The sequence below is a fragment of the Oncorhynchus mykiss genome, chromosome 3 (genome assembly GCF_057628025.1).
Source record: "Oncorhynchus mykiss isolate SJ-2025 chromosome 3, ASM5762802v1, whole genome shotgun sequence".
NCBI lineage: Eukaryota > Metazoa > Chordata > Actinopteri > Salmoniformes > Salmonidae > Oncorhynchus > Oncorhynchus mykiss.
Window position 1 is genome coordinate 81,450,901 of NC_143024.1, and position 13,302 is coordinate 81,464,202.

The 13,302-nt window shown below is 42.5% G+C and overlaps 1 protein-coding gene across 2 annotated transcripts; it reads right to left on the reverse strand.

The window, feature by feature from the left end:
* Window positions 1-566: 566 nt before the first annotated feature.
* Window positions 567-10,116, reverse strand: otc (ornithine transcarbamylase). 2 transcript variants are annotated; one of them, XM_036975032.2, is made up of 11 exons: window positions 9,966-10,116; window positions 9,756-9,874; window positions 9,390-9,528; window positions 9,201-9,282; window positions 8,545-8,632; window positions 8,283-8,436; window positions 3,849-3,971; window positions 2,125-2,178; window positions 1,843-1,992; window positions 1,554-1,691; window positions 567-938 (listed from the first exon to the last, which is right to left on the reverse strand). In XM_036975032.2, exons 2-11 carry the CDS (start codon window positions 9,836-9,838, stop codon window positions 879-881), a joined length of 1,071 nt encoding a protein of 356 aa, XP_036830927.1. In that variant the 5' UTR covers window positions 9,839-9,874; window positions 9,966-10,116; the 3' UTR covers window positions 567-878. The 2 variants fall into 2 exon arrangements, with proteins under 2 accessions (XP_036830927.1, XP_036830926.1); XM_036975031.2 differs by having other exon boundaries at window positions 9,756-10,107.
* Window positions 10,117-13,302: the final 3,186 nt, after the last annotated feature.

Sequence of the window (13,302 nt, forward strand, 5' to 3'; positions counted from 1 at the left end):
TCCCGGACTATATTCAAATTAAATTCTACAAACAATGGAATAGGCAAAATACAACAACACAACAGTAGTTGATGACAGAAGCTAACTTCTGTTGCAAAGTAACCAGCAAACCTCTATCTAGCCAGCAAGCTAGCATAGCACACAATTCTAAAGGGACTGCAAACGAGTTAGCATAAAATTGTTTTAGTTACCACAAAAAACAGATTTTCTAAATATTAGCACTTCCTAAAGTGGTCAGACAGATCTAGACGCAAAGCAAGTTTTGTGCTTCTAGACCCATCTTTTCTTGTCTACACGACTACTGTTGCAAATGGTGTACTAAATTTCCTACATTCTACAAACTTTATTCGTGCATGACATTGTAATTCTGTATATTTGGATGCAACCTGTATGTGGAAGGATAAATGTGATCTTCCCAGCCAAATCTGAGCAGGGTAACGTTAGGTGCACATGCTAGCTATCTCTGTGGTGTACCACATGGAACGCAGCATTTCTCCCAAAGACTTGGTCAAATTTGCAGTTGTTGGTAAACTAAGAAAGTAGTGTTAGGACAGAAAACACGCCTGTTCATTTTGAGGTACTTTTATTTATTTGTTTGTAACCCCAAAATCAATTCCTAATATCTTAAACTAGAATTGTGTATACAAATCACACGTCCAATACAAAGAAACAAGCTTTTATTCTCTCAGATTCAGTCCTGGTTCAAATACATTTGTAAAATACTTTCATGCATTAAGTGCACATTTTAAGTTTGCACTTTTAAAACAGGCTCCAATGTACCTGGCAGACTACAAAGTCAATCAAGTACTTGACCGAGCGCTGTTTTGTAGTATTACAAAACTGTTAACTTAGGATACCTTTGGCAAGTAGGGATAGAGTTAGAATCTGGGCATGGGGATCTGGGGGGAGTAGTCAGTCAGCAGAGAGACCATCAGACCCTGCAGAGATGGAGAGCAATAAAGAATTAAAGAAAGAGAGCATGAGGCACAAATAAAAGAAGAGAAAGAAAGAATCTCTCCTTGAGAATAAAGAGGCACAATTTGAATGGGGTGAGGGCCATAAAACTGAACTCATGAGGCCACAGTGGCTGGTGGGTCTGTGTACCCACATCCATATTACATATATTTTTTAAATGATTTAACCTTTATTTAAATAGGCAAGTAAGTTAAGAACAAATTCTTATTTCCAATGACGGCCTACCAGGGAACAGTAGTGCCCTTGAACGACAGACTTTTACCTTGTCAGCTCGGGGATTCAATTCAGCAACCTTTCGGTTACTGGCCCAACGCTCTAACCACTAGAATACCTGCTGCCCCTATATCCACAAATGCAGTCAGAGCAGACCCTAGCCTTTTGGGGGCCTAAGTAATTTTTTGTTGGGGTGACACAACAACCACATTTCGAAATTGCATCTCGTTTATTCTACTATTCTAACTCTCAACAGTAAGTTGAGACCCCGACTGAATTCCTAAAAAGGCAATTTTAACTTCATTCAAATACTACTAGTAGTCCACATTTAACTATATATTGTTACTGTACACAGCTTTGTTTACCATGATGGTCCACTTCCTGTTCTCAGCCTCAGGGAAGACAAGTGAGCGAGGGGAGTAGAACACCTGGTCGTCCACCTCTTCTTGTTTCCGTGGGAGACAGTGAAGGAAGGTCCAGTCTGGCTTTGCCACACTTCCTGTCTGGGGTGGACATAACCAGGAGACATGATGATTGAGTCATCAGGCACATACATGAAGGGGTTAGAGGTAGGGGGGCTGCCTGGGGGAGGGTTAGTATTCAGCAAGAGAATACTCATCAATTCATTCACTTTGAGTCTACTGTTGTATGTACCTGCATGGTGATCTGGTAGCCAAGGAAGTCCTTGATCCTCTGTTTCTTTTCCTCCTCCTGGCCCATGCTGACCCAGGTGTCTGTCACCAGGACGTTACTGCCTCGAGCTGCCTCCACTGGGTCAGAGGTCAGGAGAAACTGGGTCCCATGCTGACACACAGCAGACAAAATGAAGGACATTGTGCTATTGGTATTGACACCATTAGTATCGATCAGAATAATAATAACCAGGTAATACAATCCTAATAAAGAGTCTGACGCCATAAGTCTAGAAATTCTCACCTGTTTGGAGAGTCTCTGTGCCTCCTGAATGATGCTGCTGTCTGGGTCATAACCCTGAGAGGGAGGCAGGGCAGCATGATGGGGTTAGTTAGAGCTCAACTACCAGTACTATACATAGTGATGAGGTTAGTTAGAGCTCAACTACCAGTACTATAGAGTGATGGGGTTAGTTAGAGCTCAACTACCAGTACTATACAGAGTAATGTGGTTAGTTAGAGCTCAACTACCAGTACTATACAGAGTAATGTGGTTAGTTAGAGCTCAACTACCAGTACTATACAGAGTGATGAGGTTAATTAGAGCTCAACTACCAGTACTATACAGTGATGAGGTTAGTTAGAGCTCAACTACCAGTACTATACAGAGTGATGAGGTTAGTTAGAGCTCAACTACCAGTACTATACAGAGTGATGAGGTTAGTTAGAGCTCAACTACCAGTACTATACAGAGTGATGAGGTTAGTTAGAGCTCAACTACCAGTACTATACAGAGTGATGAGGTTAGTTAGAGCTCAACTACCAGTACTATACAGAGTGATGAGGTTAGTTAGAGCTCAACTACCAGTACTATACAGAGTGATGGGGTTAGTTAGAGCTCAACTACCAGTACTATACAGAGTGATGAGGTTAGTTAGAGCTCAACTACCAGTACTATACAGAGTGATGGGGTTAGTTAGAGCTCAACTACCAGTACTATACAGAGTGATGAGGTTAGTTAGAGCTCAACTACCAGTACTATACAGAGTGATGGGGTTAGTTAGAGCTCAACTACCAGTACTATACAGTGATGAGGTTAGTTAGAGCTCAACTACCAGTACTATACAGAGTGATGAGGTTAGTTAGAGCTCAACTACCAGTACTATACAGTGATGAGGTTAGTTAGAGCTCAACTACCAGTACTATGCAGTGATGAGGTTAGTTAGAGCTCAACTACCAGTACTATACAGAGTGATGGGGTTAGTTAGAGCTCAACTACCAGTACTATACAGAGTGATGAGGTTAATTAGAGCTCAACTACCAGTACTATACAGTGATGAGGTTAGTTAGAGCTCAACTACCAGTACTATACAGAGTGATGAGGTTAGTTAGAGCTCAACTACCAGTACTATACAGAGTGATGAGGTTAGTTAGAGCTCAACTACCAGTACTATACAGAGTGATGAGGTTAGAGCTCAACTACCAGTACTATACAGAGTGATGAGGTTAGTTAGAGCTCAACTACCAGTACTATACAGAGTGATGAGGTTAGTTAGAGCTCAACTACCAGTACTATACAGAGTGATGGGGTTAGTTAGAGCTCAACTACCAGTACTATACAGAGTAATGTGGTTAGTTAGAGCTCAACTACCAGTACTATACAGAGTGATGAGGTTAGTTAGAGCTCAACTACCAGTACTATACAGAGTGATGAGGTTAGTTAGAGCTCAACTACCAGTACTATACAGAGTAATGTGGTTAGTTAGAGCTCAACTACCAGTACTATACAGAGTGATGAGGTTAGTTAGAGCTCAACTACCAGTACTATACAGAGTAATGAGGTTAGTTAGAGCTCAACTACCAGTACTATACAGTGATGGGGTTAGTTAGAGCTCAACTACCAGTACTATACAGGTCATAACCCTGAGAGTGAAGTTACAGAGAGCCCCAGTACATGTCACGGGCCACTAAAAATAAACTGCTATATAAAGGAGGAAAAGGGAGCGATGGGTAGGGGAGAATGTGGACCTTGGGCGTGGCGACTCTAAGATGGACACCCAGTTTGGCTGCGGTCATCATGAAGGAGTGCAGCACGTTGTTTCCATCTCCGATCCAGCTTATAGTCAGCCCACTCAACGAACCATAATGCTCCTGTAAAACACAGAGCGGCGCCACTTTGAATCTGGCACAGTCGGAAAAGGCTATACAGACACTCATAACCTGCAAAACGGTATTTACAGAATTGGTTAGGGTTGGGGTTAAAGGGCCAATGCAGTTGTTTTTATCTCAATATCAAATCATTTCTGGGTAATAATTAAGTACCTTACTGTGATTTTTTTAATTAATTAAAATGGTAAAAAAATAAAACTACAATAGCTTAGTAAATGGCAATTTCTCAACCAAGAATTTTGTTAGGACTCTCTGGAAGTGGTCTTAGTGGGGAGGGGAAAACTGAAAAGGTGCTGTTATTGACAGAGGTTCTTATTTGTCTATGAACTAATTTACAGCATGGTGATGTCACCATGGTAGGCCAAAACTCCATCCCAACAAAACAGGCAGACATTTCAGATGGTCTTTTCAAACAGTTCTTACACTAAAAGGACATTATCATCATTTTCACAATATTATTCCAAAATCAGAGTGGAAATATATACAAAAGAAATATAAAACGCAACATGCAACAATTTTACTGAGTTACAATTCATATAAGGAAATCAGTCAATTGAAATACATTCATTTGGTCCTAACCCCAGCTGCCAAACTAACCCTGATTCAGATGACAATCCAACCCATGCTAGATTACGGAGACATAATTTATAGATCGGCAGGTAAGGGTGCTCTCGAGCAGCATGATGTTCTTTACCATTCGGCCATCAGATTTGCCACCAATGCTCCTTATAGGACACTTCACTGCACTCTATAGTCCTCTGTAAACTGGTCATCTCTGTATACCCACTGCAAGACCCACTGGTTGATGCTTATTTACCCTCTTAGGCCTCACTCCCCCCTATCTGAGATATCTACTGCAAACCTCATCCTCCACATACAACACCCGTTCACTTCCCCTATCTGAGATATCTACTGCAAACCTCATCCTCCACATACAACACCCGTTCACTTCCCCCTATCTGAGATATCTACTGCAAACCTCATCCTCCACATACAACACCCGTTCACTTCCCCTATCTGAGATATCTACTGCAGCCCTCATCCTCCACATACAACACCCGTTCACTTCCCCCTATCTGAGATATCTACTGCAAACCTCATCCTCCACATACAACACCCGTTCACTTCCCCTATCTGAGATATCTACTGCAGCCCTCATCCTCCACATACAACACCCGTTCACTTCCCCTATCTGAGATATCTACTGCAAACCTCATCCTCCACATACAACACCCGTTCACTCCCCCTATCTGAGATATCTACTGCAGCCCTCATCCTCCACATACAACACCCGTTCACTCCCCCCTATCTGAGATATCTACTGCAAACCTCATCCTCCACATACAACACCCGTTCTGCCAGTCACATTCTGTTAAAGGTCTCCAAAGCACACACATCCCTGGGTCGCTCCTCTTTTCAGTTCGCTGCAGCTAGCGACTGGAACGAGCTGCAGTAAACACTCAAACTGGACAGTTTTATCTCAATCTCTTCATTCAAAGACTCAATCATGGACACTCTGACAGTTTTGGCTGCTGTGTGCGATTGTTGTCTCTACCTTGTTGACAATTGTGCTGTTGACTCCGCCCAATAATGTTTTGTGCTGCTACCATGTTGTGTTGCTACCATGTTGTTGTCATGTTGTGTTGCTACCATGCTGTGTTGTCATGTTGCTGCCTTGCTATGTTGTTGTCTTAGTTCTCGCTTCACGTAGTGTTGTCTCTCTTGTTGTGATGTGTGTTTTGTTCTATATTTATATTGTATTTATTATTTATTTAAATTCCCAGGTCCCCGCAGGAGGCCTTTTGGTAGGCCGTCATTCTAAATAAGAATTTGTTCTTAACTGACTTGCATAGTTAAGGTTAGGGTCAGTTTTTGTTTTACAGGTCAGGAGTGTCCTTATAGCTTCGCCCGTCTATATCTGATACCTTGTTCAGGGATGTAAACTGCTGAGGGCCCAAAAAGGTGACACTTTTTCTGTGCACTGAAACATGCAAAAAAATCCCTGCTAGGGGGAAATGCAGGTTAACTAATTAAACAACAAAGAATAAGATCTACATGATCAGTCTCTGTGTGAAAAATAAAAAGTGGTTAATGTGAACCTAACTCACAGCTAAACATTTTAAAGAAAGCAATCCAATGTTATTTGTTGCCTACTTTACTGCAAATGACACAAGTCTTGAGAAAAAAACAGTACACTAATATTGCAGTTAGCCATGACAGCCTTTATAATAGAAGGCTTGTGACCACACACATCTAAATATTGCACTTGGGGAAAAATTGAATGAAACTAACAGCCATTCTGTTTGCTCTATTATTGTGGCCACTATAATAGACATTGATCAAGTGCACAAGGCTACGTGTGCAAAAACAATGTTCACAGAGTAAAACATTAAATAATCCCCCCTCAGGGGCCTCCCGGGTGGAGGGCCCATGGGGTGGCGTTGTCCGGGTAAGGGAGGGTTTGGCCGGCAGGGATATCCTTGTCTCATCGCGCACTAGCGACTCCCGTGCGGGCCAGGCGCAGTGCACGCTGACCAGGTGGCCAGGTGTAAATGTTTCCTCTGACACATTGGTGTGGCTGGCTTCCGGGTTGGATGGGCATTGTGTCAAGAAGCAGTGGGGCTTGGTTGAGTTGTGTTTCGGAGGATGCACGGCTCTCAACCTTTGCCTCTCCCAAGTCTGTACAGGAGTTGCAACGATGAGACAAGACTGTAACTACCAATTGGATATCATGAAATTGGGGTGAAAAAAATAGGTAAATTATAAAAATAATCCCCCATCACTCACACACGTTACTGTCAAGTTCAACACAACAAATACAATATCTTTGGGCTACACTGCACATTATTACATTGTACACTTTCTGCCTGTGGACATCTGTTCTACAATGTGCCAGCAGAGCATGATACCCTTTGTTGGCATAATTGATCTCTTTCAGGCAGAGAACACCTGACATAACCCTTTTCATGCACTGTATTGAAAAAGTGAGAAAGGGGGAAAGTGTGGTGTTCCTTTCACCTCTATAGTGGCATCCAGTTTAAACCAGGCTCAGCTCCAGCTACACTTGATCCCTGAATCCACTTGTTTAACATGCAACACCTCATTTTCACAAAATTTTCTCATTCTGAAAATGAACCACATACTGTAGAAAAAACATTAGTTCACAGATTGTAGTTAGTTCGTTAGCTAGCTAGTTAACATTTCACACAGATTGTGTGACGACCCTCCCACTCTGTCTGCCGTATTCTCTCTTTGTGGTTTCCTTATTAGGATGCTGGTGGGCGGAGTTGGGAGGGTCGTCAGCTACATGGGAAACACCTGGGCCCGGTGTCTCCCAGGATAAATACACCACTTCCCCATTCATGGAGGAGACTCTCTCCATGCAGACACCTTTATAGATTTAGTTGTGTTTCATGGTGTTTTTTTTGGTTGTTTGCTTTAGGACCTTTCAACACCCTGCATTATCACATTCATGCATGCAAAACACTCACTTACACTACTGATTACACACACCATTGTATATTATACTTATTTAATAAATATATATTTTATTTAAATAAGTAACTAAGTATAATATACAATGGTTATAACTTGAGGAACGGCAAGGAGTCGTATACCTGTTAATACTATAGCGAATTGGTTAGGTTACTAACGTTAGCTCATCTGATGATGTAACGTTAGCTGTCTGACTTTATGAGCCAGCTAATTTTCACACCATAAACTCAATTATTTGATCAGTTAAGTTGGCTAATGTTGCTCAACATTTCTCTGGCTAGCTAACGGAGAATTTGATCCAACTAGCAAGATGCTTAACAATGATAACAATACTTGTTCCACCACACTTTCTCCCTCACCTCAAACTTTTCAAATGCCAGTTGTTTTTCGGTTACAGCTCATGAAGTACGCTTCACCTTCTCATCCCGTCTCCGTGGTCAGGCGTCTCACCTACTTTACCTCGTCGGTATTGTTCAGGGGATGCGCTGCTGTACTGGCAAACTGCCTTTCCTCTCTCTGCTCTTTCCAGAGGCGCACTGATGCTGTAACTAGTGAATTGGTTGTCTCTTCTCTCTTCAACCGCGTCCTGCATTCTGCTGTTATGTGAACAATTGGCTGAGCCTTGGATCCAGCCAGTATTGCTCCAAACACGGATCACTCTTTTGCATCCAGCCAGTAGTCATCCAAAGCCCCCCCTCGGATCTACACAAATCCCGTAGGTCACCTATTTTGGATTGAAAACTGTGAATTTCACCGAAAGGTGAGTAGTTTGCATCCCTGTTTGTTAGGCTTAAGTACCTGCAGGGTGAGGAAGTCAGCGAGGATCTGGATGGGGTGGTAGAGGTCAGACAGGCCGTTGATGATGGGGATGGAGGCATCCTTCACCAGCTCCTCCAGAGTAGTGTGGCTGTTCACCCGTGCCAGGACTATGTCTGACAGCCCAGAGAGAACCCTGCACACACACACACACTATAAAGTTTGATTCCAATGGTGATGATAGCCTGGTGTAGTCAAGGAGCAAAAAGTTGGCCATTGCTGTGGCCTTGGCTGACCGACTGACCTGGCTGTGTCTGTGCTGCTCTCGTTCACTCCCAGGTGGATGTCCTGAGACGTGAGGAAACAGGGGTGTCCTCCCAGCAGAGAAAAACCTGCAGGAAGTACACATGATAACGGGCTTATTCAAACACACTAAATGTTACTATTGCTGATAGAAAGTAATTGCATATTCCACATGGAAGACAGTTGTGTCCATGCATCATGCATTTCTATCTGCAATGCAATGTTCCTCTTTACAAAACAGGGGAAAACTATGTGGTTGAGATAGATAAAAATGTGAGGATAGCAAGATGAAATAGTAGGGAGAAGTGAGTCTGAGTTAGATTTTTGCCACATGGAGGGAGTGTCTTTTCAGCAGTTTCATTGTGTTCTGCATTAGTCCTGATTCCTGACCCATTCAGAGTTGTGACCCCATGAAAGAGTGCAACTGAACTTTCCAATGCACCCACACATTTAAAATCACAGCACAAAAGCTATGTGGGAACTTGTATTTGCTGTATCTTAAATATCCACAATGATGTAAGAGGCTTTTGAAATGACTTTTAATTGAACCACTCCCTAAGTGATTGCATGACCCAACATGAGTGGCGGAGCTATTTTGGTATTTCTCTACTCCAAAAGCGTAGATAGACCATACCCTGACACAAATGTAACTCACACCTGTTTCTGTGGACATTCTAGTTCTGGTGCTCCTCTTCTCAAATATCATGGCAATTGACTTCCCTTGAAGAAGAGGAAGGTACTGCAAATAGAAGTGACCGTTATTTCACTTGAACCAGATCGGCATTGCATTATAAATCTTCCATTTGAAATTAAAACTTCTGTTAGTGACATGGATCCTCACTGTACCTGTTTTTCATGTTTGATCCTGTGTTTTAGGTCACCTGACACCCATAGAAGATGTTTGATCTCATCTGAGCTGAAATCTTTTAAAGTCAGGAAACTGCGACCCTTGAGGTTGACCGGACCCAGAGCTAGTGCTCCAATGCTGCAAATGACAAGAGGATGAAAAATAGACAGACTCCCCATTCAAAAATGTGCATTTACAAGTCTCAAAAACACGACAACAAATACTGTGACACTCTGAATGTTAAACGATGGAAATAGACTGTACTGTAAACTACTTTGCTTGACAGCTGAGCTCACTTTTGACACTTTGCCAATTAATCCGCGTGCTAGCTAGCCAACGTTTCTGACTAACGTTACTTCTCTTACCTAAAATTCCTCGCATGGATGCTTTGGAGAGTCTTCAGTCCGTAGAACACTGAATTCTTCATGGCAAGTATTTTTGTTGTCATGACAGATTAAACTACTATAATTTTATAAATCGATATCTGAAAGAAAATAAAATGTAATGAAAAAAGTGAAAACAGCATGTGTGTGTTGTTGCCTGCATCCACTAGAGTGGGTGGGGTTTCGTCTCACCAAATATCGCACATAGATTGGGTAGGTTAACTTTTTTTCTTCTCCGGAATTGTGCTGATTACTGTCCGATGTGGGGCGCTCCTCCTTCACCGTTTTTGCCCACTCACGTCACTACGTGTTTGGTGTGAACCACAACGTGAGCAGCAATAATGGAATCGGCGGTTCGCTTTCAAAATAAAAGTCCGACTTGAAATTGATGCAAGCGAATGAAAATAGTGGAATCATGCCACAATTGGACTAGACTAGGTAATGCTAAACAAGGTTGGAATGTTGTTATACAAATTAAACTAAATACAATAATGAGTTAATTTGACCCACCAAGTCGCACTGTGGATGTATAGACTTCAGAATTGCATTTGGAGCATAAAGTGGGGAGAACAAGTATTTGATACACTGCCGATTTTGCAGGTTTTCCTTCTCACAAAGCATGTAGAGGTCTGTAATTTTATCATAGGTACACTTCAACTGTGAGAGACGGAATCTAAAACAAAAATCCAGAAAATCACATTGTATGATTTTTAAGTAATTAATTAGCATTTTATTGCATGACAGAAGTATTTGATCACCTACCAACCAGTAAGAATTCCGGCTCTCACAGACCTGTTAGTTTTTCTATAAGAAGCCCTCCTGCTCTCCACTCATTACCTGTATTAACTGCACCTGTTTGAACTCGTTACCTGTATAAAAGACACCTGTCCATACACTCAATCAAACGGACTCTCTCACAGTTGAAGTGTAACTATGATACAAATTACAGACCTCTACATGCTTTGTAAGTAGGAAAACCTGCAAAATCGGCAGTGTATCAAATACTTGTTCTCCCCAATATACTTATATTGTCAAAGACCCCAGACTATTTGCATTGTGTGGCCCCCCAACCCCTTTTACGCTGCTGCTACTCTCTGTTTATCTCATATACATAGTCACTTTAACTATACATTCATGTACATACTACATCAATTAGCCTGACCAACCAGTGCTCCCGTACAGTAGCTAACAGGGCTATCTGCATTGTGTCCCACCCACCACCCGCCAATCCCTCTTTTACACTTCTGCTACTCTCTGTTCATCATATATGCATAGTCACTTTAACCATATCTACATGTACATCACATATGTCAGAGTCAAGGCCCGCGGGCCACATCCGGCCCGCAAGAAGGTTTTTTACGGCCCCTGGGATGATCTTGATTTATTATTAGAACCGGCCCGCAGCAAGCCGGCAGCCCGCAGATCTTTTACACGCACCAATACTACATTTCCCACAATGCAAAGGTGACGCACCGAGCAGTAGGCTGCTTCATTTCAATATTTATTGGCACAGCAGTCGTCAGCATCACAGTAAAATTAACTTTCAGATACCCATCAAAAATGGCAAAACGGAAGGTGGATACTGAGAACCGGGGGTTTCAAACAAGGTGGGAGTCGGAGTATATGTTCACGAAGGTAGCTGGAAAACCTGTGTGTCTTCTGTGTGGAGAAAGTGTGGCGGTACTGAAAGAGTATAATCTGAGACGACATTATGAAACGAAACACGCGGACAAAAACAAGAATATGGACATGGAACAAAGGCTACAAAAGGCAGAGGAATTAAAACGAGGCCTCAAATCTCGACAGGCTCTGTTCAAAAAAGCCAAATCACAAGGCCAGGCTGCTGTCAAGGCCAGTTTTATTTTGGCAGAAGAGATCGCTAAATCAGCCCGGCCATTTACGGAGGGGGATTTCATCAAAAACTGCATGATTAAAGTTTGTGACGAAGTTTGCCCAGAAAAAAGGCAACTCTTTTTAAATGTGAGTCTGAGCAGAAACACCATTGCCGAGAGAGTAGACCAGTTGTCCATCAATCTAAAAGAGCAGCTTGTGAAAAAGGGAAAAGATTTTATTGCATATTCCTTGGCTGTGGATGAGAGCACCGACATTTCTGACATTGCCCAGTTGTCAATTTTCATCCGCGGAGTGGACTCCAACCTAAGCGTGACAGAGGAGTTTTTGGCTTTACGTCCTATGCATGGCACAACTACGGGGCATGATTTGTATGAAGAGGTGTCAAGATGTGTAAATGAGATGGAGCTGCCTTGGGAAAAACTCGTGGGTTTGACAACCGACGGAGCACCTGCGATGTGTGGACACAGGAGCGGACTGGTGGCGAAGATACGGGAAAAGATGCAAGAGGAAAACGCGACAGGTGAGCTGACAGCTTATCATTGTATCATACACCAGGAAGCGTTGTGCGGTAAAGCCTTGAAAATGGAGCATGTAATGAGCATCATCACGCGCACAGTTAACTTTATCAGAGCCAAAGGTTTGAATCACCGCCAGTTCAAGGCATTTCTGCCGGAGTTAGAAACGGAGCATGGTGATTTGCCTTATCACACAGAGGTGCGATGGCTAAGCCAGGGAAAGGTGCTTCAAAGATGTTTCGAGCTTCGTGAGGAGATTTGTCTGTTCTTGGACAGCAAAGGGAAAGACACAACACAACTCCGAGACGAAATGTTTCTGTGTGAAATGGCTTTTCTGTGTGACATTACGAGTCATCTGAATGCAATAAACTTGCAGCTGCAGGGTCGGGATCGTGTCATCTCTGATATGTACAGTACAGTGAAGGCATTTAAAACCAAACTGACTCTGTGGGAGACGCAGATGCGGAAAGAAAATTTGAGCCACTTTCCCAGCTGCCAGACCATGAAAGAGAAGCTCTCTACCAGTGCGTTCCCGAGCACACAGTTGGCTGATAAAATAGGTATGCTTGCCGCTGACTTTCGACGCCGATTTGCTGACTTTGAAGCACAAAAAAGCAGGTTGGAACTGCTCGGTAACCCATTTGCTGTTGACGTGGAAAGCTCACCACCAAACCTCCAAATGGAGTTGATTGACCTCCAATGCAATGATGCACTGAGGGCAAAATATGCGGCTGCGCATCCAGGCTGCTCAAACGTTGTCTATGTTTGGCAGCACATACCTGTGTGAACAACTGTTTTCTTTGATGAACCTGAACAAAACATCACACAGAAGTCGACTTACTGCTGAACACCTCCACTCAATTCTGAGGATTTCTTCAGCTCAGAGCCTTACCCCGAACATTGATGAACTTGTGGAAAAGATGGGACACCACCAAGTATCACCCTCAACCTCAAACAAGTGAACATTACTGTGCAATCACATATTTAGAGTTTTTACTCAGTTCAAGTTTAAAAGTTAAAATTTAATATTTGTTTTCACTGCATGTTACTTCTCCTTAAACAAAGTGTTGTTTTTGATTAATAGATTTTTGCACTTTATTTTTTTGTATTTCAATCCAATTATATTTTAAAAATATTTCAGTTGAGTGGATGATAGAAAA